Genomic DNA, 26372 nt, shown 5'->3' with positions numbered 1-26372 from the left:
GGGCGCCGCACGCCTGTGGCTGTGTTGAGTTAACAGAGTTGAACTGAGCTCCGTCCCAGGCTTCTGGGAGTCTGGCAGGCTGTCTTCGGGGCTTGGAAGGCACCGCTCAGCCTTCTCGTCTTTCATTATAACAAAACCAGCACAAGCCAATGGGAAGACCTCTGGAAGCTTTCACGCCTTGTTCTCCCCAGCCATCCTCCTCTAGACAGCACGTGAGAAAGCTAAACTGATTGGGAAGACAGAGGTCTTGTGAGTCTTTATGAACTCAGGAAGGTGATTCTGCAGAAAGGACACTCTGGAAAATTCCGTGCTCCCAGTTTGCTCCTTTTAGCCGCTTGACACTTGTGTGAAAGCAGTGAAGAAACTGCAGATGATGTGGGCTCATTTACATGTGAAATCCCACACGCAGCCCCTGGTATTCGAGGCCCCCGGAGACAAACAGTGCTTTATGGTGGAAATGATCTTGTTCCTGCCTCCTCGTGGAGCCACCAGAGAGACGGCACGTTCAATAGATTGTCTCATAAGTCAAGGTCGGGGTTTCAGACGCGTCCTTGTCTATCGCTGGCTGTGGAATGCTGAGGTCTCAGGTCACAGCCCAGTTAGAACAAACACTGGCTGAGCTTTTGTTTTAATATAACGGCCTTATTGAGATTAATTCCCTGACCGTGATGTCCACCCTTTTAGAGGGTACAGTGTGGTGGTTTTTAGTATCTTCAGAGTTTTGCAAACCATGGTCAATTCGAGAGCATTTTCATCTCCCCCAGAAGAAGCCACATACCCGTTTTCAGTCCCTTCCCCTTCTTCCCCACCCCCTCAGCCCCTGACAACTACTAATCTGCTAGCTGTCTCTTTGGATTTGCCTAAACTGTTTGTAAGAACAGTCTTTCTCCAAGTTCTCTGCAGTCTGTCCTTAGAGGTAGTCTCTGGATATGAGGGTGAAAGGGGATCTTGGGAACTCTCAGCCCAACCTTCTTCTATTCCACAGCGGGAAACCGAGGCCCAGAGAGGGGCAGAGGCTGGGCCACGGGCAGTCTTGTCAAGGCAGAACCGGGCATCCAGGTCAGCTGCCTTGAATCTGCTCTGGGCTGCCCCTCCAGCCAGGTCAGGGCAAGGCATCTAGAGAGGGAAGGGGCAAAGGCAGTGCCGGGGCTGGGCATGCGCTGTGCCTGGGCTAGGGTCCTGAACTCTCGGTGCCAGCAGCAGAAGCCATGCTCGCTCGCTTGAGCCAAAAGGAGACTTTCTCATGAGGCTACAGGGCTGTGTTACGGACTCCCAGGGCAGGGCAGCATCTGGACTCTTCAAGGGCTGGGGGCTGGGCCTCCTGGGGCGCTGAGACTCGTCCTGACTCTTGCCTTCATTTCTCTCCGCACTCCTGCCTCATTCTGCTCTTTGGCTTTTGTTGGGGATTGCATCACGTGACCCCTGAAAGACATGTTCAGGTCCCAACTTCTGGCCCTGTAGGTGTGAGCCCATTTGTACAAGGACTTTGAAGAGGTAATCAAGCTGTACCCATAGAGAAGGAGGGTGGGCCTTAATCCAATATCCTGAAGCCCTTATAAAAAAGGAAATGAGGCGTGGAAAGGAAGTCATGGGAGCATCCAGAAGCTGGAAGTCCAAGGGACCAGGTGAGAAAGGAGAAGACGCCGCCATGCGCATTGCCATGGGATGGAAAAGCCCAGGACCAGGGATCTCCGGCAGCCCGTCCCAGAACACCAGAGACCTCGGGACAGAGCACTGCTTTGCTGCCACCTCGGTTTTGGACTTTTCCTAGCCTCAAAACCATGAGCTGATAAATTCCTATTGTATCAGCCAAACCATTGTATTAGGTATTTGCTGTAGTGGCTGGGAAACTAAAGCAGCCACAGACCGGCTCTCTCAGTTCACCGCTAGTCACCATGACAGAGGCCACCAGCAGGTTCCAGACCAGCAGGTGTCCGCGTCAGCCTTCCTGAGCGTAGCTCACTGGTGTCGCCGCTGCGTTCCGCAGCCTCCAGGGACAGAATGCAGTCAGCCCAGCTGGCGCCAGGCGTCTCCGCTGGCCCGTCAGGCAGGACGGCCAGTGCGGGCTTGGTGGGCCCCTAGGAAGGGTGATTGTGAGGGGCGGGGAGGGGCTGAGCACACTCACGCCGAGCCTGGCTTGTGGATGTAGGTGCTTCTGCATCACGAGATGAATGGATCTCATGTCAGAAGCAGGAAGGAGACTTAGGTGCTTTGTACAGTCATTGGAAGGACTGCAGGCCTGCATTAGGCTGGCACAAGCAATGACACCCAGGGTACACCACTGCCCTGGCTGGCACCACCACCCATGGCAGTGTCCGGGAGATGGGGGCCTGGGCTGCACCGGGACACAGAGCTCAAGGACTAACCAAGAGCTGTGACCCAGGGACGGCTGACCGTTGAGTCCCACAGCAAAGACCAGGAACTGGCCACTGATGCTGGACAAGGCACTGTCAGGGCAGAGGCACACGGCTGCAGCCTGGTGTCCCCACAGCCCTGCCTGTCAGCCTCCAAAGCAGCAGCAAGGTGAGCTGGCCCCAACTCAGTTCTGCTTTTCAAATGAGAACTTCCTTTGAATCTAGAACTTCAGCTGCAAGGGAATCTGGGAAATGATAGTTTTAGCTTCCCAGCCTCTGCAGACACACTGGAAGGAGGTGGGAGCAGGGGCTCCTGACGGCCAGTTCAGCATGTCCACTGCCATGGGAATTGGAGTCAAGCTTGGAGGAAAGCAGTGACACCAATCTTTTTAAAAACTTGTTATTTTGAAATAATTTCAAGCTATAAACTTAATACAAAAATAATACAGAGAACTTTGAGTCACCCCCAGATACCCAGATTTACCAACTTTTAAACATTTTGCCACATTTGTTGTATCATTCAGTCTGTCTATTGTCTGTTTTCTAAACCTTTGGGAGTACGTTGCTCACATCATGTTCCTTTACCATTTAATAGTTCCATGTATACCATTTAATATTTTCATGTACATTTCCTAAGAACAAGGATATTGACTTACATAACCATTTTAAGTACAATGACCAAGAAATTTAAGTTGATATAAAGCATGCAATCTATATTCCAGTTTTTTACTTGTCCCAATGTCCTTTTGGGCATTTTCTCCTCCATTATTTGATCCAGTCCAGGATCATGCATTGCCTTGAATCGTCACTGTTTCTTTACTCTCTGTCTTGTTCAGTTGTCGTGACACATGTACAACATAATACTTCCCATCTCCAGCACTCCCAAGCCTTCAGTTCAGTGGCATTAATCCCATTCATGTTGAATAAAACCAACTGTACCTGCTGACTTGGCTTAGACCAGCCCAGAGCCCTGCTAGGAACCTGTGCCGCTTTCAGTCTTCATGTGGGGCACAGAGGCGGCAGGGCCCCGGCTTGCAGCTGTGCAGAAACGTCCTTCATTGAGCACCTGCTCCGTCTCCAGCTCGGTGCTCAGCATCTTACATTTGGTGTTTAGAGTCTGCCCAGCAGCCTGCTCCATCCCTGGTGGTCCCCAGAGGGTGCCACACTCAGGACTGGCACCCCAGGTCTGCCCGACCCCAAGGTGCTCCCCTCTGCCTGTTGACTTTGGCCGAGAGGGCCAGATCCTGAGCCGGCCACCTGCCCTGGGATGCCAGGGGCAGCAGGAAGGAAAGGGAGGCCAAGGCAAGCCGCTGGTGCTGTTTGGTTCACAAACACCGAGCACCTGGCCAGCCCCGGCCCCGGCCAGCGCTTTGCTGAGTGTTTCAGCCGGCAGGTCCCGTCAGCAGTGCGGAGGGCAAGCGGTATGTCCTTGTTTCTGTCGGTGTCTCTGGGATTCCCACTCCGCAGGGCCTCCAGATTCGAGGCAAGGCCTGCAAGGGCAGGACTCTGTACTTTTTACTTTTCTTTAATCTTGCCACAGCTCACAGTGGGTTGAGCAGGGACAGTTGTGGGCATCTCACAGATGAATTCATGGACTGAGCCAGAGCTTTCGACCCCAAGGCCTGCGCTGTTTCCTGTCCGACAGCCTTGCGGGAGACCATGGCCTTGAATGTGCGGAGAGGGTGCAGGGCAGACGAGGGCCTGCGCAGATGAGGGGCCTTCTCCACTTCGCAGAGGGCGGGGCATCTCTCTGATGAAAGCCTGGAGATCCCTGTGGTGGGATGCAGAGGTGGCCAAAAGTTAGGGTCATCTAGAGTGAGGGAGTGGCATGCACCCATCCCTGACGTGCTTCCAGCTCTGGGGCCCATTTACATCCACTCTCAGAGTTGGACTTGGGACTTATGTGGGCCTTGAAATCATGGGACTCAGAGAGCAGGCAAGCAGCATCGGACAGGGCACCCAGGATTTAGACTCTGCAGATTTGTGCTCAAGTCCTGGAGCTACCTCCCACTGTCCAAGGTATTCAGATAAGTTGCTCAATTTCACCAAGCCTCAGTTAACTTTCCTGTCAAGTGGGGAAGATCACCTACCCCAAGAAATTGAAATGAAGAACAGAGTGCTTATTAAAAAAAACACCTCTAAGATGGGAGGCACAACACAGGTGTTGGAGAAGGGTGAGGTGCTGGTTGGTGGTCCAGCTCTGACCGTGCTCCTCCCTCCATCTGCTGCCCCTCCTGTCCCCACAAAGGCCAGCTCAAAGATCACTGGCTGAGGAAGCACACTCTATTTGTGGCTCTGCCAATAATTGTCTATGAGATTTGATTTGAGGCAGGTTATTAACCTTCATGGGGCTTGATTTTCCTTTTATAAAACGCAGCGAGCCAAGTAGACTTTATCCCAGGAATTCAAGGTCGGTTCAACATACGAAATTCAATCAATTCAAACACCATATTTTTAAAATAAGGATAAACAAAATGTGGTATATCCATAGAATAGAAATTATTCAGCCATACCAAAGAAATGAAGTACTGATTCTTGCCTCAGTGTGCATGACCCTTGAAAACATTATGCTCGGCAAAAGAAGCTGGACCCAAAGGTAGCATACTGCACGATTTAATTTATGTGAAATTTACAGAATAGGCAAATCCATAGACTTAAAGTATATTAGCGGTCGTCAAGGGCTGAAGGAGAAGGGAATGGGGAATGACTGCTAATGGATACAGTGTTTCTTTTGGGGGGATGATGAAAATCTTCTGGAATTAGACAGTGGTGATGATTTCAGAACTCATGAATGTACTAAAACCCACCTAATTATGCACTTTAAAGGGGTGAACTTTATGGTATGTGAATTATATTATCTCAGTTTTCAAAATGAGTTAATAGTGGCAGCTCCCTGGGTGTGGTCCCAGAACCAGCAGCATCAGCAGCACCTAGGAACTTGCTAAAAATGAAAATTATTGGGCCCCACTCAGACCTTCATTAACTCTGGGAGTGGGCCCAGCAAAGCATTCTAACAAGTCCTCCAGGGAATTCTGGCTTACATTCAAGTTTGAGACTGATCTGGAATCTAGACTTTCCAGATCCCATCAGTGCCACAGGGTCCCTGAATATTTTATATCATCCAGTCATACAAACATGGCACAGCGCAAGTGAACCAGTCCTTTAATTGGAGGGTCTAATTAGTTAACTGTCTAAATTAATTTATTTGAAGTTTTTCATCAGCAGCTACATCTGTTCTTATTTTTTTCTCCAGTATGATTAGCCATCTGTTTTGTTTCAGTTTATTAAAAAAATTTTTCCACGTAATTAAATTGTCATTTTCTACTTCAAAAGAGAAACTTGAGGACTTAGTGAAAGTAACAACAGCAGCCCTTCTTTCTTTTGTTTGTTCTTTGAATTTCAGTCAGAGTTCATGTCCCTGTTGAGCATTTCTCAGATATGCCTGTCATTGCACCCAGAGAGACAGCAGCAGGAAGCCAGCACTCGTGGTGGTGCAGGGAGATTGTCCCTCAGGGTGGACATTAACTCATCACCCCAGTGGCCCCCAATACTTGTTTGTTTTTTTTTATCATTTCACCCATGATTGGCCCAGACTCTACTAGGGTCACAGAAACCCAGTTCAGACTTGTTTATGCCAACGGGCTTATATAGTGGGAGGCTCCCTGGAAGGATCTACCTTCAGGCAAGGCTAGAGTTAGAAGATACTGCCCACCTCTTGGCAGTGCCTTCCCGTGGGTTGGCTTCATTCTCAGGCAGCTCTCAAAAGATGACCACCAGCTGTCTTAGCTTACCCAGGGCACAGATGGTGCCTGACTTAAAGGATTGCGTTCAGCTGTGGGTATCAGAAAACCCACGCAAAGAGCCTTAAACTCAATCTGTTTTCCTTACATAATAAGCCAGTGATTAGGGATTCCAGGGGCTCTGTCATGTCCTCTGTCCCTTTTCAATTTCTCCATCCTTCACAGTGACTTTTGTCTTCAGGGTTGCCGTGTGGCTCTCGCAGCTCCAGTGTATCCATGTTTGAGGCAGGAAAGGGGAAAGGGCAAAGGGCAAGAGGCACATGTCAGATGAGTCTTTCCCTTATCAAGAACATATTTGCTTTCCTAGATACTTCACCAAGTAGATGTCACTTACAGCTCAGAGCTGCCCATAGGCACCCATCAGTGCAAGGAAGCCCCGGAAATTTTAAGTTTTTTTAGCTGGGAACCTACTGTCCCCAGCAAACTGGGGTTCTGTTAGTAAGAAGGAATGGACAAGAGGAATGAGAGGCAGGGGTCCCAGCAAAATCCCCAGGGTTGACTCTCACTGTGTCATGTGCCCAGCCCCCAACCTCTGTAAATGCCACAATGTTGGGATATTGTCTTGTTCACCTTTGGGTTCCTCAGTGCCTGGAATTGTGCCTCGCGCAGAAAACGAGCACACTGTTTTGTTGAATAAATGATTAGCCAAGCCTGCATCTCAGGCCCATGCCCAGATCGAGGAGATGGAGACAGCCCTGTCTAAATCACACGGCCTGATGTGGAATGGAAGGGTGGCTCCCTAAAGGAAGATTAGCATGCTGTTACCAGTAAAGGAGAAAGGATACTGACCAGACAAGAACAACCGTTGCTTACCACTTTAGGAACAAAAGACCATAAACTGGGTGGCTTAAAATAACAGAAACTTACTATCTCACAGTCCTAGAGGCCAGAAGTCTGAAGTCCAGGTGCCAACAGGGCCATGCTGCCTTTGAAGTCTGTAGGGCCCTGGTGGTAGCTTGCTGGCAGTCCATGGCATTCTTTGGTTTGCAGCATAGCTCAATCCATGCCTCTGTCACATGGCTGGTGTCTCCATTTGTCTGTGTCCAAATTTCCTCCTATCAAGACACCAGTCATATTGAATTAGGACCCACCCTAATTCAGATTGGCCTTATCTTAAATAATAACGTCTTCTAGGACCCCATTTTCACGTAGGGTCACATTTAGGAAACTGGGGGTTAGGACTTAACAATTAGCATCTTCACTTCCAACATTCTAATTAGACATTCAAACTTAATTGCAATAGCATACAAAGCTTTGCTCCTATACAGCCACTTTGCCTTCTCCCTCCTTTGAGCTGCTATCATCGTACAAATTACATGTGTATATGTTGTATGCCCATCATCACAGGTTTATAATGGCAACTCTAGAAATCAGATTCTCTCTTCCCAGGATTTGTTGTTGCTTATTGTTGTTTGTTTATTTTTCTGAACTAATTCTGTAAAGTCTGTATTCTGTGTTGTGTGGCCACTGAAGTCTCTGCTAGGTTCATTTAGTAGTCAGCTAAATCTTTGGTCAGCTAAAGATTGGACAAAAAAATTTCCTTAGATACCTGGATCCACAGTCCCCCATTTTTTCCAAAGGGACATTGTGTGTGGGTGGGGCACACCTTCAAGTCCCAGCCAGGCAGTTCACAACTTCCTGCTTGCACAGAGCCTCAAGATGAGCCAGAGGGGAGAGCTTGGGGCTCCTCCGCTCTTTCCTGAATCTCAAAGTCCTCTGTGGCCTTTAAGATTCCCAGGAACATATCAGAACTTTTCGAAGGCCCCATGGACAACTCATTCCCCACCTTTTCCTTTTAAGATTTTGTTAGCCAGAACTCCCCTCTCCCTTCTCTTTCTACCCCACCCCCTGCAAAGCCCTGAGAGGCAGAGCCAAGGGGGTGCTCATCTAGTCACTCATCTTCCTCCCTTTTTTATTAATTTGTGCCAACCGTTAACCTCCACCTCAGGCAGCCACGGTGTTCAGCAGTTGCTTCTGTTGTCTACCCTCAAGGAGAAGGCTGTCCACACTGGGTGGTCTCCAATTCAGGTGAAACAAAAATAGCCTCGAAAACGGGGTCTTCCAGGAAGCCACCAGACAAGTCCAGTGATGGCAGGTCTCCGTGAGTGGGCTTTGAAGGCGCTCCAGCCCTGGTATGCCCACCCCTGGCTGCCTGGCTGCTGGCTCCACTGTGATTGCAGGGCGTTTACTGCAGAGCTGGTGGGAGGGGAGTGGAAACAGGGCAAACTGAAACAGCACGAAGCCTGCTCTTCTTACCCAGATTCAGCTGTTTTTCTTAAAGACACCCTCTCCAGATTGCTGCAAGTCATTGGTTAATTTACAGGCTTCTGGAAAAAAAATTGATTCAGACATTTTTTGCCAGTGTTCTCATTGCTCTTATAGAGGAGAGACTTCTCAGGGCTCTTTGTGCTGACATCTTCACTGACCTCACCAGCAGGCGGGTTTTGAACCTGCACGTGCATGCCCAAACCCGGGGCCTTACTGAGGCCACGTTTCCTTGGTTGAGCTGCTTGTGGGTGGCTTTGTTAGAAGCCAGTGAGGTCTGGATTGCCAACCAGGAGGTCCCCGTGTTAGTCTTGCATCTGCCACGGACTGACTGTGCTCTTGGATGACGGTAGCTGACGTTTCCAGAGCACCTATGGTGCAGGGTGTTTTATTTATGTTATATCATGTCATTCTCACAGCAACCGAGAACGAGGTAATGTTCCCATTTTACAGATAAAGAAAATACTTCTAAGGGGCACAGTGTTGTGAGTGGGCTTCCTTCCCATAGGAAACACTTGTTACACTCATTATTGCTACGTTCTTGTCGTCACTATCGCAATTGTCCTCAGAGGAGAAAGTGGCACTGACAGGCTCTCTTAAGGTATTTGAATTCCAAACCAGGTCGGTCTGATTCCAAAGCTTGGGTTCACTTTCCTTATCTTTTAAATGGGGTTGGAACGAATACAATTATTCCGTCAACACACACTCACTGAGCCGTCTCGCCGAGAGCCTGTCCCGGATGCCGTTCCGGAGGTCTGGGTTCCAGAGGTCCACAGCTGGACTTGAAGACACCCACCGGCAGGCTGCAGGCGCGCTAACCCAGCGTGTGCTCCTGCCTCTCCCTTCTCGCCCCCCGCCCCCGCAGAGGCCCCAGGGGACCGCGCCAAGTGGGTGCTCACCTGGCCGCTCATCTTCCTCCTGTGCATCACCATCCCCAACTGCAGCAAGCCGCGCTGGGAGAAGCTCTTCATGGTCACCTTCGTCACCGCCACGCTGTGGATCGCCGTCTTCTCCTACCTCATGGTGTGGCTGGTGAGTGGCGGGAGCGGGCGAGGACCAGGTGGGCAGAGGCACGAGAGCTGCGTTCAAGAGCGGCCTTGGATGCCGGGCGTGGCACCTCTGGGCAGGTCGTGTACCTCCGAGCCTGGGCTGGCTCCTTTCCTAGGAGAAAGGGATTCGAGCCCAGGTGCGTGGCGCCGTGTGGCGCACCAGGGACACCAAGACTGACGCGGTGCGGGCTTGCCTTTGAGGCAGCCGTGAGGGAGGGAGGCGGAGCTGCACACGGGCAGCTGACATAGGCTCCTGAGACACGCTGCCCTGGCGGGGTGGGCAGAGGGGGACGAGAGCATGCAGCGGGCGGCATGGCTCGGGAGGGGAGAGCTGTCTGGTACTTGGAAGAATTCTCTGAAAGAGCCCTGGAGGGCCGATCACTAGCCCCCTGCACTTGCAGGGTCCCCAGGGGAAGGTGAAGGAAGGAGACTGGGGTGAGCGGGAGATGATGCTGACAACAAGGGGGTGCATCCCATGTCCCCCTACCACGGGATGCTCCCCTCCCCATTCTCTGTGCCAGGCACTGGTTAAAAACCTTATGTTCGGTCTTTTAATCTTCAAATAGCCCACGAGGTAGGTCTTTTTATTATCCCCATTTTACAGATGGGGAAACGGAGGCATAGAGATGTTAAGTAATCTGCCCACAGTTGCACAACTAGTGAGTTCTAGAGTTGGGATTTGAATCTGGGTATTGGTCTCCAGAGTCTGTGACCATAACTGTCGTACCAACTGCCTTTCGACCTGTCACAGAATTTTCAGGTGTGCCGTTTGGTCTGAAGTTTTGCAGGCAGAGAGGCCTTGGGATAGCTGCTGTCCAAGCCTTCCATTGGCTGGCCCGGGCCAGCCCTTGCTCACCCTGTGGGGTCCCTCCTCCTCCTCCTTGGGTGGGGGTGTGTGGGAAGGAGCCCAGGATCCAAGAGAGGACCCCGTGGCTACAGAATTGATTGTGGCTGACGCGGATCCCGCATTGATTACAGGGTCTGTTGAGCGGGTGGCTCACCTGTCAGCCATCACACACTCAAGCGTATCAGTTAGTCCTTTCACTCCTAACACCTGCTGCCGGGTGCAGAGCGGGCCAGCCAGTGTGGAGCGACAGGGCCAGGGGACGCTCCTCGTGGGCTCAGGGCCTCCTTTCACTTCGCCTGGAGGAGTGGTGCCGTTTAGAGGGAAAGGAGGCCATGGGGTCACATGGGAGCCGACAGTAACCTGCCGCTGATGATGCATGAACCTGAGCAGGTGACTCAGCATGCCTGAGCCCAGGTTAGCCCTCTGTAAATGGGGTGATCGTAGCTTTCTTAGGGGAATTCCTGGGAGAATGACAAGGGAGTCCAGAAGGCCCCCAGCCAGCCCTGCTCTTGTCAGCCCCCGATCCTGATCACCCCCTTTCTCCTTGCTTCCCCATGGGCTGCGTGTCTATGAAGCAGAGCAGACTCTGATAGGATTTTCAAAAGTGTATGGGAGCGATTGGGCTTTCGGAAAGGCAGAGGTTTTCCCAAAATCACCGCCCTTACCCTACTCCGTCTGCTTCAAGGCGATGCTGGGACACGTGGGCAGCCTGGGACCCTGCCTCCTGCCTCTCAGGGGGTCCCCATCCTCTCCCCTGTGGTGGAGGCTCCCCAAGGCACCTGTTCCCCTTCCCCAGCCCTCCTGGAGCCCTCCCCCTTCCCACTCTGCTTCACAAAGGGAGTCTCGGAATTTAGTATAAAGTTACTCTTTAGCAGGGCAGTCACAGAACTCAGGAGGGAGAGCAACTGCCCTGTCCACAGGTCTGCACAGCTGGAGCACTCTGGCCTGTTTCAGCTGAAACCCCCAGGACCCTCCTAGAAGGATCTCACCCAGTCCCTCCTGATCCCTCCCTGCAACCCTCCCCCATCCGAAAACAGGTCGGTTTGGCCTCATCAGAATGAGCCCAGTTGGAGTCACATCACAACCAACAGCCCATCGGGGCTGATGACTGGTGACAGCCCAGTGGTGGTGAGCATCACTGAATAACACGTTCCAGCTGGGAGAGATGCCTCACACTGCCCATCCCGCAGCAGGTTAACCTTGACGTGCCTCATGCTCGATTTCAATGTGATCTCACTTCCTCTCTGTTCAGGCTTGGTGATCTGGGCTTGCCTTGGCGCTGCCTGTCCATAGCTGTAAACATCAGCCGTTTTCACTGTGAGATGTGCCAACACTGGCTCCTTGCTTGGCTGGGATGCTGGTTAAAATCTCCGTGTATGCCCAGATGTGCGTGTGTGGGGCGTGCACTCTCAAAACAGCGTTACAAGTTAAAAGGAATACATAATGACACGGGCAGTGTGAGAATTAGAAAGATGGAATGAGTGTGTGAAATTTTTTCTTCACCAATTATTGAAGATAAAAATATTAAGTATGATCTAATTAGCAATGAAAGGGACGTTTATTACCCCCCTACCCTCAGCCCCTTGGCTAACAAACCCCACACACCTGCTTCTAAAAGCAGACAGAGGAAACGGCATGGCCCACAGTCAGGGAAGCCACCCTGCTGGCGTGCTCTTACCTGCGGTTTTGAACTTCAGGTGTCCTCCGTTTGCGGGAATAGAATGACCAATAGGGATTCGTAAAGAAGACGTTAGCCAGGATTTTTCCCTAAGGAAGGTGTGCCTGCCTGAGCGCAGTGCGTTTTCTTTCTTTATGACCAGATGGGGGCGCCAGGGAGCAGGAGGCCCACCTGCCCACCCCCGAGGCTTCAGGCAGAACCCGCCTTGGCAGCCAGCATCCAAAGGGAGGGATTCTTAGAAATGCATTCGCTTGTCTAAGGACCCCGGAGGAGACGTCGTTCTGCAGGACCATGGAGCTTAGAGGCGGGGCCGGGGGGAGCGCTGGCTCTGGGCTCAACTCTGCCTTCTTTCCAGCACCTAAGCAGGGGCAGGACTTAGAGGGCCCAGAGCCCAGGATAAGCAGGGCTCCTGCTCTGGCTGATGGCGCACATGCACAGAACCTTCCTTCCTTCCACCTTTCCATCCTTCAGCTCCTTACCCACACAGATCAGCGTGAAAAAAAAAATGGGGGCAGCCCCGCGAATCCCCAAATAACCCAGCCTCCTGTGTTTACGTTGTCTGGCACCACCCACTTTCAAAACCCGCCAGCCACAGCCTGGCTGAGTTTGTGGCTGTCTCTTTCGTGGCCAGCGTGGAGTGAGTGCTGATGGATCGGTGGCCCTCTCTTGCCCTGATGAGTGCCTCCTTGCATGGCCGGGAGCAATCCCAGGAGCTGTGCTAGCACCATGCTCTCTGTACCACACGCTGAGAAAGTGCCATTCCCTGCTTCAGAGCACGAGGGGTGAGCCTGGTGGTGCTGGGCTGGGCGCTCTCTTTGGTGGGGCAGGGGCATCCCTTCAAACGCCTCTGTAAAGCTTTCTCCTCAAAGGCTTATCTTAACCACACGTGTCCCAGCTGTCCCCCTGGGCTGAACTTTACACTTAGAAGGTGCCACGGGAACTCTCTGAACCCTGTGAATCTGATCACCCTTGTTCTGTCTGTCCCCGTCACCGGCAAGACAAGTGATTGAAAGAGAAGGGAAGCATACAGTTAACGCCTTTCACAGGCCTGGCACTGTAACCCTGCGTTTTCTCATTTAATCCCATCAACAAGCCCATTTTGCAGATGAGGGAGTCCAAGGTCGCCCAGCCGTTAGCTGGGATTGGGATCATTAGCGAGAAGTGGACAACCCCAAGGGGTGCCACTGTTCCCGTTTTCTAGATGGAGAGGCAAGCCAGAGCTGATGGTTTAGATGGGGTGGTCCAAAGGATTCCAGGACTTTCCATCTGGCCACTGCTCAGCCCCAACCATGTCTCAAGTGTCAGACATTGATTAGAGGAATGTGTGAATATGTATCAAAATCCTTAAAAGCCCCCCAGTTCTGTGATCCAGCAGTTCTAATTCTTGGAATTTATTCTAAGGAAGTAGAAGAAAGTCCAAAGGTGTATGCCAATGGCAGCATGGTGGAGAGGCCAGAGCCCAGGCTCTGGAGTTACACAGATTTGGCTTGTAACCCCTGCTGCACTGCTCATCAGCTGCAGGCCCATGTCACTTAACCTCTGGGACCCTCAGTTTTCCTGGGTGTGAAATGGGTATGGTAATAGTGCCTCCCACTTCAGGGGGCTGTGAATGATAGAGTACCTGAGCTTTTGAAAGCAACTCCCCCGGTAGAGCAACTGGTATTCAGTAAGTACTCAATAAATATTACTTATATGCAGCAATATTGTAATATTAAAATTAAACATTCCAACATTAAGGGATTGGCTAAGAAAGTACAGCTGTACAGTGAAATCTTTGCATCGCTTCAAAGTAATGTTGCAGCTGAATATTGGCGGTGGAAAGGTATTCACAGTACGTTAATAAATGAAACCAGCAGTTATAAAACACATACACCGTATGACCCGGTTCCATTTTCCTAACATGCACCAAAGAAGTTCTGAGAGATGGGATATCTTCTAAAGTGTTTTCAGATGTGGTCCCCAGGTCAGCAATCTCTCCAGCCCATCTAGGAATGCAGATTCTCAGGCCTTGCCCCAGCTCTCTGGAAGCAGAAACCCTGGGGTAAGGACAAAGCAGCCTGCATTTTAACCAGCCCTCCAGCGGATTTTCTGAATGCTCACATTCGGTAACCACTGGCTGACCTCAAGTGCTGGGTCTTGAGGAATGGTAGTAACTTTTGTTTTCATTTTACTTCGTTTTCTAAATTTTTGAAAAGAATAAGCACATATTATTCATGCAATCAGGGAGAAAGCACACTCCAAAGATGTTTTAAAATAAAGCATATTCCAAATTTTCCTCGCGGTTACAGCAATACCATGTTAAGGTAAGCAGAGTTTCCATTGTCCACCCCCCCCTTCTGCAGGTGACTATCATCGGATACACACTTGGGATCCCTGATGTCATCATGGGCATTACTTTCCTGGCAGCAGGGACAAGTGTTCCAGACTGCATGGCCAGCTTAATCGTGGCGAGACAAGGTACGGATCACACCAGGCCCCACAGCCGTCAGCATCACCGCCGCCCGACTGATGGTTCACGGCCCTGACTGTTGTTCGTGTGGAGGTTAAGTCCTGGGATGGAGGAAACTGTGATGTCTGGAAAGCATCACTTACTAGGTTCCATGCGTGGAGAGAATTCCACCAAGATAAATGCCTCCAGACCTTTAAAAAAAAAGCATTTGCTCAAGTGCAGTTCTATAAAAATGCACAGGTTCTGAAATAACCATTCCCTGTGAGGTTGAACATGACCTAAGCCCAGACTTTATACAGCAAACGAGCTGGTAACAGGAAATGTTCTGGTCCCAGGAAGGCAAAGTGGGGACATACCGTACATCTGACTCGTTATCCATTCCAGTGCTAGCACAAGTCCAATGTTTCGGTCTGTTTGGTGGTTTTACCTCGGGCTTGCTGAGTGGCACGGGCTGAGCCAGGTGGGGAGTAGTGTGTGCTCCTTGGTGGCAGAAGGAAAGGACTAAAGAGCTGGCCTTTCTGCGCCGTGTCCCGATCCCAGCATGGCCCTCACAGCTCTCCCTCAGTAGATGGACGTTTAAAGTAGAGGGAGGGGTGGTGTGACAAGGGTGTGACATCTCAGAGGAGAGAGGGCAGGAGAGAAGTGCCCAAAGAGAGGCTGGCTTCAGAAAGAGGGATGGGGCGTTTTATTCCACCAGGGTAGGAGGCAGGCTTGCTGGTGGGTCGGTGGGTCCTGAGAAATCATGAAGGGGGGAAGTGGGGGGTCTCCGCAGTGGGCTGGGGCCTTGCGGAGAAGGAGGGAGGTTGTGGACAGCAGTTGAGCGGAATGGAATTGAAACCTGTGAAGTGAATACAGGGAAAGCAGATGAGCACGGGGGCCTGGTGATGTTCTACAGCATGAACTTGGGTGGGACTCAGTCCCACCACTCTGGTGATGCACAAATGAGAGGCGACAGGTGCATCCAGAGCAGGGCTTGGCTGGGCGGACACCACAGAAGGTCAAGGGGGCAAGAGAATGGGCAGTTTACACAACGGATCCTGGAGTGCGGGCTGGCGAAGGAGGGTCATGGTGCCAGAAGCTGTAATTGGGAGAGTTTAGGAAGTTCAGGGCTGGGAGGGGAGGAAGGCCGGCAGAGGAGGGGTAACCCTGATGAGGTCAAAGAAGGGGCTCTGTAAGAACAAGGGAGAAACGGGGTTCCAAGGGAAGACAGCACCCCAGAGTGGCAACAGTGGAGCAGAGAAGGAAATTGAGGAAGGGTGAGGTCACGGGGTGGGAGTGTGCAGTTGTCACAAAGGCCACAACGGTGTGCTTGACAAAGGACCCAGCCGACATGGTTAAAGAACAGACAGTCCGTGGTGGCGCAAGATGTAGGGACCTCTGTTCAGAGCGCAGAACACTGAGGGGGAGCCTGCGCAAGGGACTGCGGCCTAGATGTGCTGAGCGTGGTCTAGGCCACGCTGCATCGGCTTCACCTGGGAGTGGGTAAGAAATGCAGGCTCCCAGGCCCCAGCCCGGAACCTGCATTTGAACGAGACGCCCCGGGGATTTGTGTGCTCACTGAAGTTTGAGAGGCGCTGCCCTGAGAGTCCCAGCGGGTCCTGCCTGTGCCAGGAGCCGATCCCAGACAGCTGCCGCTGGTTCTTAACATTTCACAAAAATTCTGGGAGACTGGAAGTTCAGTTTCCCGGAGCCAAGGCCCCTTCCCAGGGCTGAGCGGTCGAGATCGTGATGTCACGGTGCCCGGGGCTGGAGGGACAGGGCCGGTGTGAGGCCCTTGGGGGCACCATGTGTCTCAGAGGTCGGCAGATGACGGCGATGGGGGCAGAAGAGGTGACCCGACTTTCTCAGCCAGGGAGGGCGGGCAGTGACGGGGCCCCTTGTCCGGGTGCGGATCTGACTCAACACTGAGTCTCAGGTACTGAAACAGTAGTAAGGTGGCAGCACTTTATTTACTTCCTTCCTGACCGGCTTAGCACACTGCCCCCTTGATGGGAAGCCCCTGCTCAGAAGGTGCCGGCCGGGGCCAGGATCTCATCGGAGGCTCGGGGCTGCCTTGCAAGTGTTACAACTGTTGGCAGAATTCAGCTTCGTGTAGCTATAGGACTGAGGTCCCTGTTTCCTTGTTGACTGTTGCCTGGCGCCATTCTCAGCTAGGGGCTTCCCTCATTTCTTGCCAGCTGGCCCTGCCTTCAAAGTCTGCAGTGGAGGGGTTCCCTGGCATTGACTCCCGCTTAGACACCCTGTCTGTCTCCTGTGACAGAATGTGTTCTTTCTAGAGGTTCACCTGATTAGGTCAGGCCCGTGGACGATTATCTCCTTATCTTCAGGTCAGGTCCTCTGGGGCCTTGGTTCTAAAGCCCCCTCCCAACAGCACCTAGATTAGCGTGTGTTTGAATAACTGGGAGACAGGGTATGCACAGCAGGAGCCGGGCATTTAGAGGCCAGTTTATGAGGCCGCCTACCATGCTGAGAGTGTGGGAAAAACTGAACCATCGCTGCGAAGGCAAGAAGAAGGCGTCCTGCTGGGGGAGAACAGGAAACACCAGGCATTCTTTTTTCTGGCTTGTTCATTCCACGAGTATTTGTACGTGTGCCAGGTGGCAACAGTCGTGTCGAATTAGAGCTAAGGGCCCGGGTCAGGACGGGTTCCAGCCGGCACGAGCCTTATCTTTGTTTTCTAATATCCAGTGCCCAGTGCCTGCTGCTGTTCAGGCGGGAGGGAAGGGGGAGAGAGACCGTGTGGCCCCTGGCCTCTGAAATGCTTCTCTTCTGGTTGGGGAAAGAATTCACCCTTTAGAGGCCGCTGCCTTCCGCGAGCCAGGGCCGTGAGTGCCCCTTCGCGGGCCATACCCCTCGTGGCGTGGCGGAAGGGGCACAGGACCAGGCGTTCTGAGATGGGGTCATGCGCCCACGGTGACCCTGGCAAGTCCCAAGCCTCAGTCTCATCCTCTGGGTCCCCTCCTCCCCGGGAGAACGAATGAGGCGAAGTGCGTCGTAGGTCGCCAGGAAGTATGACCTTGGCGGGAGACATGACGACGGGCCCCAGCAGATTTCATGATGCAAGTGGACCTTTGCCCTCCCTGAAAGGTTTTAGAGGGTTGGGGTCCATGAAGAAGGGATTCCTTTCGAAGAAACAGCACTGCAGTCACGGGGCAGAACTGACCCCCTGGTCCTGATGAATGAATCGTGTCTCTTGTCCCCCCCAGGCCTTGGGGACATGGCGGTCTCCAACACCATAGGAAGCAACGTGTTCGACATCCTGGTGGGACTCGGCATCCCGTGGGGCCTGCAGACCATGGTCATTAACTACGGGTCCACGGTAAGCTCCTCTCGCCTCCCGGGTGGGCAAGGCGGACGCTGAGCGCGTGCACTTGGCAGTGGCCTTGGCCCAGGTCCAGCCGAGGAGCTGCGGGGTGGGCTGTCCCCTCCTCCTCGGCACCCTGACACCCTCGTGCCCTGAACGCTTCTGGAGCAGCCCAAGAGGGGGGTGCCCGCAGGAGGGAGCCCCGAACATGAGCTCAGCCCATCCCCACACCCTCCTCTGGCCCTGTCCATTGTCTTCAGATGAGGCCGAGTTCAGCAGAGTAGAGACCTCAGTCCATATTTTCCTGCCTCTCCGAGGCCTCATGCTCACCCTTGGGCACCCGTGTTCTCCGGCTGGGAGGACGAGCACCCTGGGCTTTCAGGAGGATGGGACCCTGAGCCGTCCAGAGAGTCAGGGGCGTGTATCTGTTTCTCCAGGTGACGATCAACAGCCGGGGGCTGGTCTACTCCGTGGTGCTGCTGCTGGGCTCGGTCGCGCTCACCGTGAGTTTCTAGAATTCCAGACCCAAAGCCTGGCGTGCGCTTATGTCGCTCCTTGGCGTCCCCCGCAGTGCAGAACAAGGCCGTGTAAATGCGTAACTTCACGGGCAGCGCCCGGCCGGCCCTCACCGCTGCGCCCCTGCCTGGGTGGCTGAGAAGTCATCCAAGGCCCTGCATTACCTCCCCTTCCCTCCCGCTGCCCCAGCCAGTCTCCCCCTCACTGGTGCCAGGAGCGGTGAAATCCACCCCCAGGCCCCTGAGCTGACCTGGGCTCAAGACGGACCCATAACGAAAACCAATGCCTCCCTTCTCTGCGCGTGGGTCTGTGCTGAGCCCTCTGCCTCTGCGTTATCTTATTCCGTCCTGACCGCGGTGGGATGAGGGAGGTGCTATTGTCATTCCCATTTTGCCGAAGAAATTGAGGCTCAGGGACTGAGTAATTTGCCCAAGGCCACTGGCAGTGCCAAAGCTGGGCTTTGAACCCAGGTCTGTCCGTCTGCATAGCACTCAAGAGCCTTCTGTCCCCTGCGCTCTGGTTCGGTAACTGTGATCCGTCCTTAGGAAGCCGTGGTTCAAGGATAAGACAGGAGGGCAGTGAAGGGAGCTGTGGGGAGTCTGGGAAGAAGACAGGATGAGGATGCGCCAGTCTCCTCCCCCCAAACACCCACAGCCGAAGGTGGCCCAAGCTGACGCTCGCCCGGACCTGGGCCGGTAGGAGTCTTGAGAGCTTTGCTGAGCAGAGTTGAGGGGCAAAGGCCAAGGTGACAAGTCCTGAGGTGCGGGAGCAGCCAGCGAGAGGCCCAGTTCATCCCTGGGGAGGGCCCGGGCAGGGAGGACCACGGCGCCTGCCTGGAGACGGTGTCCAGTGAGGGCAGCTACTGCGACCCCGGAAGACAGAGGGGCCGGGCCCCTCCCCAGGCGAGTCTAGAGCCCCCAGGGCTCCTTCCCATCAGACTGAAGACGTGCCTGGCAGCGCCAGCGCTGCTCTCTGCTCTCGTCCACATTGCGCGGCAGGGTCTAGGGTTCGTGATTTGTGTGTGCTTTTCCGGTGAAAGCACCTTTTGCATTTCTTTGCCCCCAGCCCACCTCTTGCGCTGTTCTTCCAGGTTCTTGGCATCCACCTAAATAAGTGGAGACTGGACCGGAAGCTGGGCATCTACGTGCTGGTTCTCTATGCCGTTTTCTTGTGCTTCTCAATAATGATAGAGTTTAACGTCTTCACCTTCGTCAACTTGCCGATGTGCCAAGAAGACGATTAAAGCTGAGCCACCGCCCGTGGGGAGCCGCTCTGGACACCCCGTGACGCTGGCGTCCTCCTCTCTCCCCCCTTCCCCACCACAAGTCTCGCCTGCATCCGCAGCCACTGCCTGATCTTTTGTCCACTGGAAGAAGAGCCATCGTGGTGGCTGTCTTGTCACGGCCGGGCTGCTGGACGTCCTCCTCCTCGTTGGAGCCCCGTCCCCAAAGGCAAGATTCAGGGGCGGTTGTTTGAGCAGCTCCTGAGACCTCTGAGCTGCCAGCCACGAGGATGTGGCGAGTATCCCTTCTCTTGCATACTTCGGAAAGAAGTGTGGTTGGTTTGTCTTTCCTGCTTGCACAGGCAGCCTCGGAAATGAGGCAGTTGCGAGCTTGGAGCCTCGTGGGGCAAGTGCAAAATGGGAACGCTGTTCTCAAGTGTAACCTCTGGGCCAGAGGGTGAGAGCGCGAGATGTGGGATGTGCTGCTAAGGGCCGTGGACTCTGCTGGAAGCGCTGCGGGTGCAGAGGGGGCAAGGCCCCAACCCGCTGGGGTTTGGGGCAGAGACTGCTGTTTCTCTGGAAAAACTGGAAGAATATAAACAGGTTTTCACGACATAAGAGAAAAACAGGTGAATATTCTGATCAGTTTTATTGATGCATTCGGAGAACAAGCAATGAAATATTCAAAATAAAATGTCATGTAGATCATCATACTTGAAAAATCTCTTTCCGTATAAAAGGACCTCAACGGGAACCAAAAGGTAATGCTTGTAGAAAATGTCTCCGGTGTGTGTCACCTTGCTTGGCACTGAGCCCTTTGGTTTGGAATATACAAAAAGGCGAAAGACTAACATCCAAATGGGTGCTGACGCCAAGATGCAGCAGAGATGGTAGTTTACAGCTGTACATAGCAGAACTTCAGTGCGATGCGGTGTCCTGTCCATTCGGGTTTGGTCATTTTCTTTGTGTTCTAGTCTCAAAACCACTCTTGAAAAATTAATTGTTCATATGCCCAGCACATCTCCAGGAGCCTCTTCAACTGGAATAAATGAGGGCCAGAAGAGATGGCTAATGACAAGAGAAGCGTCCTGAAAAAGAAACAATTTGCTCTCTGACTAGCCGAAGGCAAGTATAGAAAACAATAGCTTAGAACATTTAGAGCTACATTACTTGAACCGCACAGTTTGCTACACAGGAAAGGCCAAGGACAGGAGACTGATTCAAAAGTAGACAGACAAGTCTCAAAACAATTTTCAACTGCTTTGTAGCTCTAAGGTATATATATTAAAAAGGTATATGAACACAAACCGTTCATGGTTTCTAAAAAGAAAGCACAATTAATTTTGTATAGAGTTTGTTTTTATTTTTTTAATATTTCTATTACAAAAGTCTATCAGATTTGATGCACTTTTAATATTGGGGTATTTTGCATAGAAGACTGTATGGGAACTTCCCCAGATGATGTGAGGAAGCAAGGTTTTTAGCGGTTCACCAGAAGCCAACTATTGGTGACGGTGCCGAATGTGAGTGCAAATCCACTAACTAATCCCCTCCTGAGACACAAAGCTCGTGACCCACGCTGGAAGCCGTGCCTGTGCTCTTTAAGTAAGCCTCCCGAATTTCAGCAGGAGGAAGCGTTCCAGCTCGCGTCCTTCGAGGCCCCTTGGCATGAGCTCCCCTCCCCGGCTTCTCTTCTGGTTCCACATCAGTATTAGCAGTAATACCACGTTAAGGCTTCTCTTTGCTTCTCTGCCTAGAAACGGGGCTCTGAGGACTCCACGTTGGGCGAGGGGGATGTTCCTAAGAAATCAGCTAACTGGGAGGCAGGGAGCCTGGAGGGTCTTCTGTGTAAATGTTAGGTGCAGGGGGTTTCGGAGCCCTTGCAACCACTCTGTGCCCACTTTACAGACTAATCTGGATTTCAAAGTGCTCTGTAAGTAGCAACCATTTTCCCCATTTAACAGGAAGCTGAGCCTGGGGGAGGTCAAGTGACTCGATGGCCATGAAGTCACAGAATATGGGGCAAGCACCAGACCTTCCCCCACCCCCCTTTGGCCCCCTGTCCACACAGGTTGGCCATCCTTGGGTGGATGGGAGAAGTAGATGTCTTTGCCTGGGGGGTTGATTCTAATTGAGTCAAAACCTCATCAAATACTTGACTCCTGGGGCCTCCCGAGCAGATCCTAATATCAGTCTGTGTCCAATGCTCCCCCCCTTTTTATTTCTGAAAAAGACAGATATTTTTAGCTTTAACAAGGCAGAGGCCACACGGCCCGCTGGTCCTCAGTGCTCTGAATCCTTATGAAACTTTCAGAGACTTCATAATGAAGTAATGGCCCTCCTCGTCCTCAGCAGACTCCGCTGGAGGTTTAAAGGATACTGTGGTTGCAGTTGGAAGCTAGAAAATGAGGTTTGTAATATGCAGAGCACTCCTCGTGGCTAAATTTTCTTTTGACTTTAATGTGCCAATGTAATTTTCTTCAAAGATCTATGCATTTATCATATCTAGGAAACCATGTATATGCTGTAGGTGAAAAATCATCTTTTTTAAAACTAAATATTTTTCCATCACAAGTTTAAAGACTTGCTTGATTAATTGGGCCTTCATTTTTAAAGTAATGCTTCTCCACCACGCAGGATTGCTTCCTTTATTTTATTCCCAAAGTTAATTAGCATGGGGTAATTACTCTGCTATGAAAATAGGCAATTTAAAAAATAAATTTAGCTCTTCTAATTGGAGGCAGAAAAGAAAAATGAACCATTGTACTCAGAAAAACGTCTCTAGAAGCAGAAGCAGGTGGTTGCTGACAATTCCTGGTTTGGAATTTTCCCTAACCAGCCCAAGCCTGGATTGGATGGAAGGTTTGCGGTATCTTAGAATCTGGCCCTCGGGAAAGGTTCTGAGTCAGCTGCAAGAAGAGACTAAACGGTTGGCGCCACGTTCTCCTCCCCTTCTCCCCCTGACGTTCCTACAACCCACCCAGGCCTGGCATGTCCCCCTGGTCACCTGCGTGTCCACCTGTGCACAGGCCTGGCTGCCCTTGGGAGCTTTCGCCTGTTCACTGCGTCTCAGCTGTTTGGACTGTAGCCTGCTTCTGCCTGTCCGCGACCTGCCTTTACAGGTCCCAGCAGCTGATCTGGTACTAACCCTCCCTGAGCCAGGCTCACCCGGGTGGGGTGTGCACTCCACAGTCCTGCAGACCCCCAGCCCGAGCCCCCCTTCCTGGGCTTCCCGGGGTCCAGGGTCCAGGAAGAGACCAGCTGCTCTTCCCTGTAAGCTGGTGATTTGTTGGCGAGCCCACGCGCGCCGAAGGAGCATCTTGGGGAACAGGGTGGGAAGTCAGAGAAGGTGGGATTGCCACCCCGGCCGGCACCCTGCTCTCCTCCCTGAGGCCTGGGCACCCCCTCTCCTTAAGATGGGGTGGAGGGAGGCCTCATGGACAAGAGAAGTGGGAGCTCCAGCAGCTGAAGCTGCTTTCTGCCCCGCCCCCATCCCCAGGTGTGACACAGGCCAGGTGGGGCTCCCTGGAAGTGCTGGGGCTCTGTTAGCACGTTCTGGAATGTTTCCTCTGGGAGCCAGCAGGACAGAAGCAGAGACCTTCCGGCGTGGCTGGCGCTGGTGCGGGAAGCTGCGTGTTTGGATGGGCCCTGGGCTCCCACCGCCGGGGGTGGATGGACATCTAGGGGAGGGGGCTGGGCTGGGCTCTCCCCACCCCAGCCTGCCTTGCCGGCCCTTTCCTCGCTGGCTGGGGAGAGTGCTAAGCTGCCGGTGTGCTTGAATAAACAAAGAACTTGCCTGGAGAGTGGAAATCTCCAGAAGCTGGTACCCACAAGATTTAAATTTTCAGGGGTCTGTCTCATGCCTTCTGATCCTTGTTTGGTGAGCAGTCATCCTCCCCTGGGTCGTAGGTTTGGGACAACCCAGGTGGTCCCTGATTCTGCAGCTTCACCCCCACATGGTGCCCATAGAAACTTCCAGGAATTTCTGAAAATTCCCTCTGGGAAGGCTCTGGGTGGCAGGAAGCCCCTCACCCACTCCTGGGCCCAAAGCGCTCCCTCCCTGGACTTGGCCGGTGCCCACGTGGATTCATCAGAGGGGCCCCTGCCCAGGTGTGAGCACTGCCCACCTGGCTTTCCTGCTCGCTGAGCTGACCGCGTGAGCCCCTCAACACGATGCCTCCCCTCAGTGTGCTCACCCTCTAGGTGGCAGAACAAGAGCCAGGGGGGTTTGCCGTGAGCCCATCCCACGGGGCAAAGAACCCAGCAGGTTGGGGTGGCTTTGGCACACTCGGCTTGGGTGGGGGCCCCTCTGCCTTGCTGCGGAGAACGGGTCCCCAGAGCGCACGTCACCCACGGGCACGGGTTTTTTAAGGGCGGTTTTAATCTAGTTTGTTTTCTGTGCTGGTTAATAGAGAAAACGAAGTGGGAGCACTAGATTTGTGCTTGACTTCAGGCCTGGCGGCTGCGGCAGTGCTTCCCACCCAGCGGAAACAGTGCCTGCGGGAAACTGGGAGAAGAGCTCTTCTCTGATGGTGATGTTTTCTCCATCGCGACAGGGAGGCCAGCTGGGGGTGGGGAGAGTGGCTGGAGCTTGATGATTTCACATGGCCTTGGGATTTAAACATTTCACCTTTTCCATGGCACGTGGGCCCCAGTTCCACTCGTCTCTGCTAAATCTTCCAGCTTAGTGTCGCGCGTGGGGCGGTGCTTGTTTATCCTTAAGTCATTGCGATGCTCGGTGTCCAAGGGTCAAAGCCGCGCTCTCCTCCTCCCACTGCTTAGTCAGCAGGGGCTGAGAACTTGCTCCCTTCTGGTCTAGGAGACTGTCCCCCACCTGCACATGCAGGACAGCGCCCGGGCAATGGGAGGCCCCTTGATTGCTGGAAATAGCCCCGGCCGTGTGGCTTTTCCATCTGTTTGATTTATGGGTCTGGGGTTGGCAGCTCCTTAGTTAATCATCGTGATGCAAAATACCAGCTTAGTTCACACCACTTCCCACCGGTGCCAGAATTCACACAGCTGCTGCTTATTCAGCAGGTCAGGTCAGGGCTTTTCGGCGAATCCTGACTCCTGGAGTGCGTAGCCACCCGCCAGCAGCTGGGAAACAAGTTATGGAAGCTATCGAGAGAGGGAACGTGCAGCTTTTGATTTCTAGGTGCACGGTTTGGTGTGCTGGCCTTTGCACCTAAGGGGCGGGTCTCAGCCGAGCCCTCCTGCTGCCACTCCAGAATTCCTGAGAGAGGAGCTCCCAAGTCCTTCTCAGACAGACACACCTTTCAAGAGAAGCAACAAGCCTTTCCTCCTCCTGAAATTACTGGGATGCAAGCAAGGCAGCTCTGTCTGTCCAAAGAAAAAGCTCTAGTGGGTTTTCTCCCTGGCCCCGCGGCTGTCGCTGGCCTCGCCTTTCCGAGACGCCCCCCTGAGCTGTAGCCCCGATGACCATGCCGTCTGCCCATTTGCACGTGTGGCTTGGATGAGAGGTATTTGGGCACCCAGCCAAAGGAGCCTTGGCCGAGCCGCCATGGCTGGCTCTCAGGGAGCCCCATCGAGGGCTGCTGGCCTGAGGCTGGGTGTCCAGTTCAGAGCCCGTGCTCCCTGGCAGCATGCCCCCTGCCTGGGTCTCCCATCCAGCTGCTGCCAGCCGGGAGTGGTTGCTGGGTATCTGTGCACAAAGAGAGCTTTGATTACCTTGAGAGGAAAGAGGGCTGCCAGCCAGGCGGGCCGGGCCCAAGGCAGACACTGCAACTGCCAAGAGCAGGGCTGAGCGGGGAGGGGCTGAGCACATCCAAGATGCTGCAGAGGCAGGCTGGGCATAGGTCCCACAGGGCCCTGGGATCTTCCTTTGTAGGCCCTGACTTAGCAAGGAATGAGTACATGGAACCAGAGGATGCTCACTTCCCGAAAGAACATCCTTAAAAATAAATAACCAAAACCAAGAACTTCTGGGGATGTTACACGTTGCTTGAGCCTCATAAGACCTGTGTGGCATGCTGGGCTCAGCACCACCATCTTTGTCCATTGTCTTTAATAGGCAAGCAGGAGCAATGAGCTGAAAAGTTGTAAATAATAAATATATTTATCCCGCTATTTATTTTTTCAATAACTGTGACCTTCTGCACTGTGAATGCTCTGTGATATGAGATTCCTAGTTTAATAAAACCGTCATTAAATTTGAATGAATTAATATTTGAATGAATTAATATCATCGGTTGCTGAACACTGGCATGAGTTTATTTTTATTGTGAAGAAAACTCTAGAGTAAATATGCATTAAAACTTTATAAGAAATCTAGCAGTCAGTATTGTAATGCAATATATCAAAATCTGTACACCGTCAATAAAATAAATGAATGCGAGTTGTCTTTCACTAGATACAGCTTCCCTTCGCATTTTAACAGACACACATTTGTATTTTTTGGAAGAATTACACTGGACTAAGCCATTTGAAGCCATTTCTGTTTACATATTGAGAAAAAATAAACTTCGAAAAGGATGAGAGGTTGGAGCTTTTTAATGACAGTGGATAAAAGGTAACCTGAGGCACGACTCTCACAGCTTCTCTTGGCTGACCTCAGAGGGTGGGAGGCCCGGCGCTCTCCTGCCTCCCCTGCAGCGCTGGCTTCGTGGGGTGAGGACAGAGCTCAGAAGGGCCCCAGGCTGGTTGTCACCATCTAGAAACGCTTAATTTTTAAATCAAGGGGCCCCACCTTTCCACTTTGCACTGGGCCCTGCGAGGTACATCACATTTAGGGGACCAGCTCTCGTGTCATGGGATTTTGAGGTTGGGGGAAGAGGTTCTGCTTAATTCCTTGGTTCTACGAAAGTTTCCTGAGCCCCGGCTGCCGCCAGACCTCGCGCCTGATGGAGGCGCCAGCCCAGACTTGAACAC

The 26372-nt window shown here is 52.6% G+C and overlaps 1 protein-coding gene across 2 annotated transcripts in view; it reads left to right on the top strand.

Moving 5' to 3' along the window:
* Positions 1 to 25979, top strand: part of SLC24A4 (solute carrier family 24 member 4) — a 158455-nt gene extending 132476 nt beyond the window's left edge. For both annotated transcript variants that reach the window (XM_058292402.2, XM_004475407.3), the window contains exons 13-17: positions 9285 to 9451; positions 14336 to 14450; positions 17649 to 17761; positions 18184 to 18249; positions 19353 to 25979. In XM_058292402.2, coding sequence (XP_058148385.1) covers positions 9285 to 9451; positions 14336 to 14450; positions 17649 to 17761; positions 18184 to 18249; positions 19353 to 19505 — 614 coding nt within the window. In that variant the 3' untranslated portion in view covers positions 19506 to 25979. The remainder of the gene's footprint in view (positions 1 to 9284; positions 9452 to 14335; positions 14451 to 17648; positions 17762 to 18183; positions 18250 to 19352) is intronic.
* The last annotated feature ends 393 nt before the right edge of the window (positions 25980 to 26372 follow it).

The sequence above is a fragment of the Dasypus novemcinctus genome, chromosome 3 (genome assembly GCF_030445035.2).
Source record: "Dasypus novemcinctus isolate mDasNov1 chromosome 3, mDasNov1.1.hap2, whole genome shotgun sequence".
Lineage (NCBI taxonomy): Eukaryota > Metazoa > Chordata > Mammalia > Cingulata > Dasypodidae > Dasypus > Dasypus novemcinctus.
This window is presented reverse-complemented; position numbering and strand designations above follow the sequence as displayed.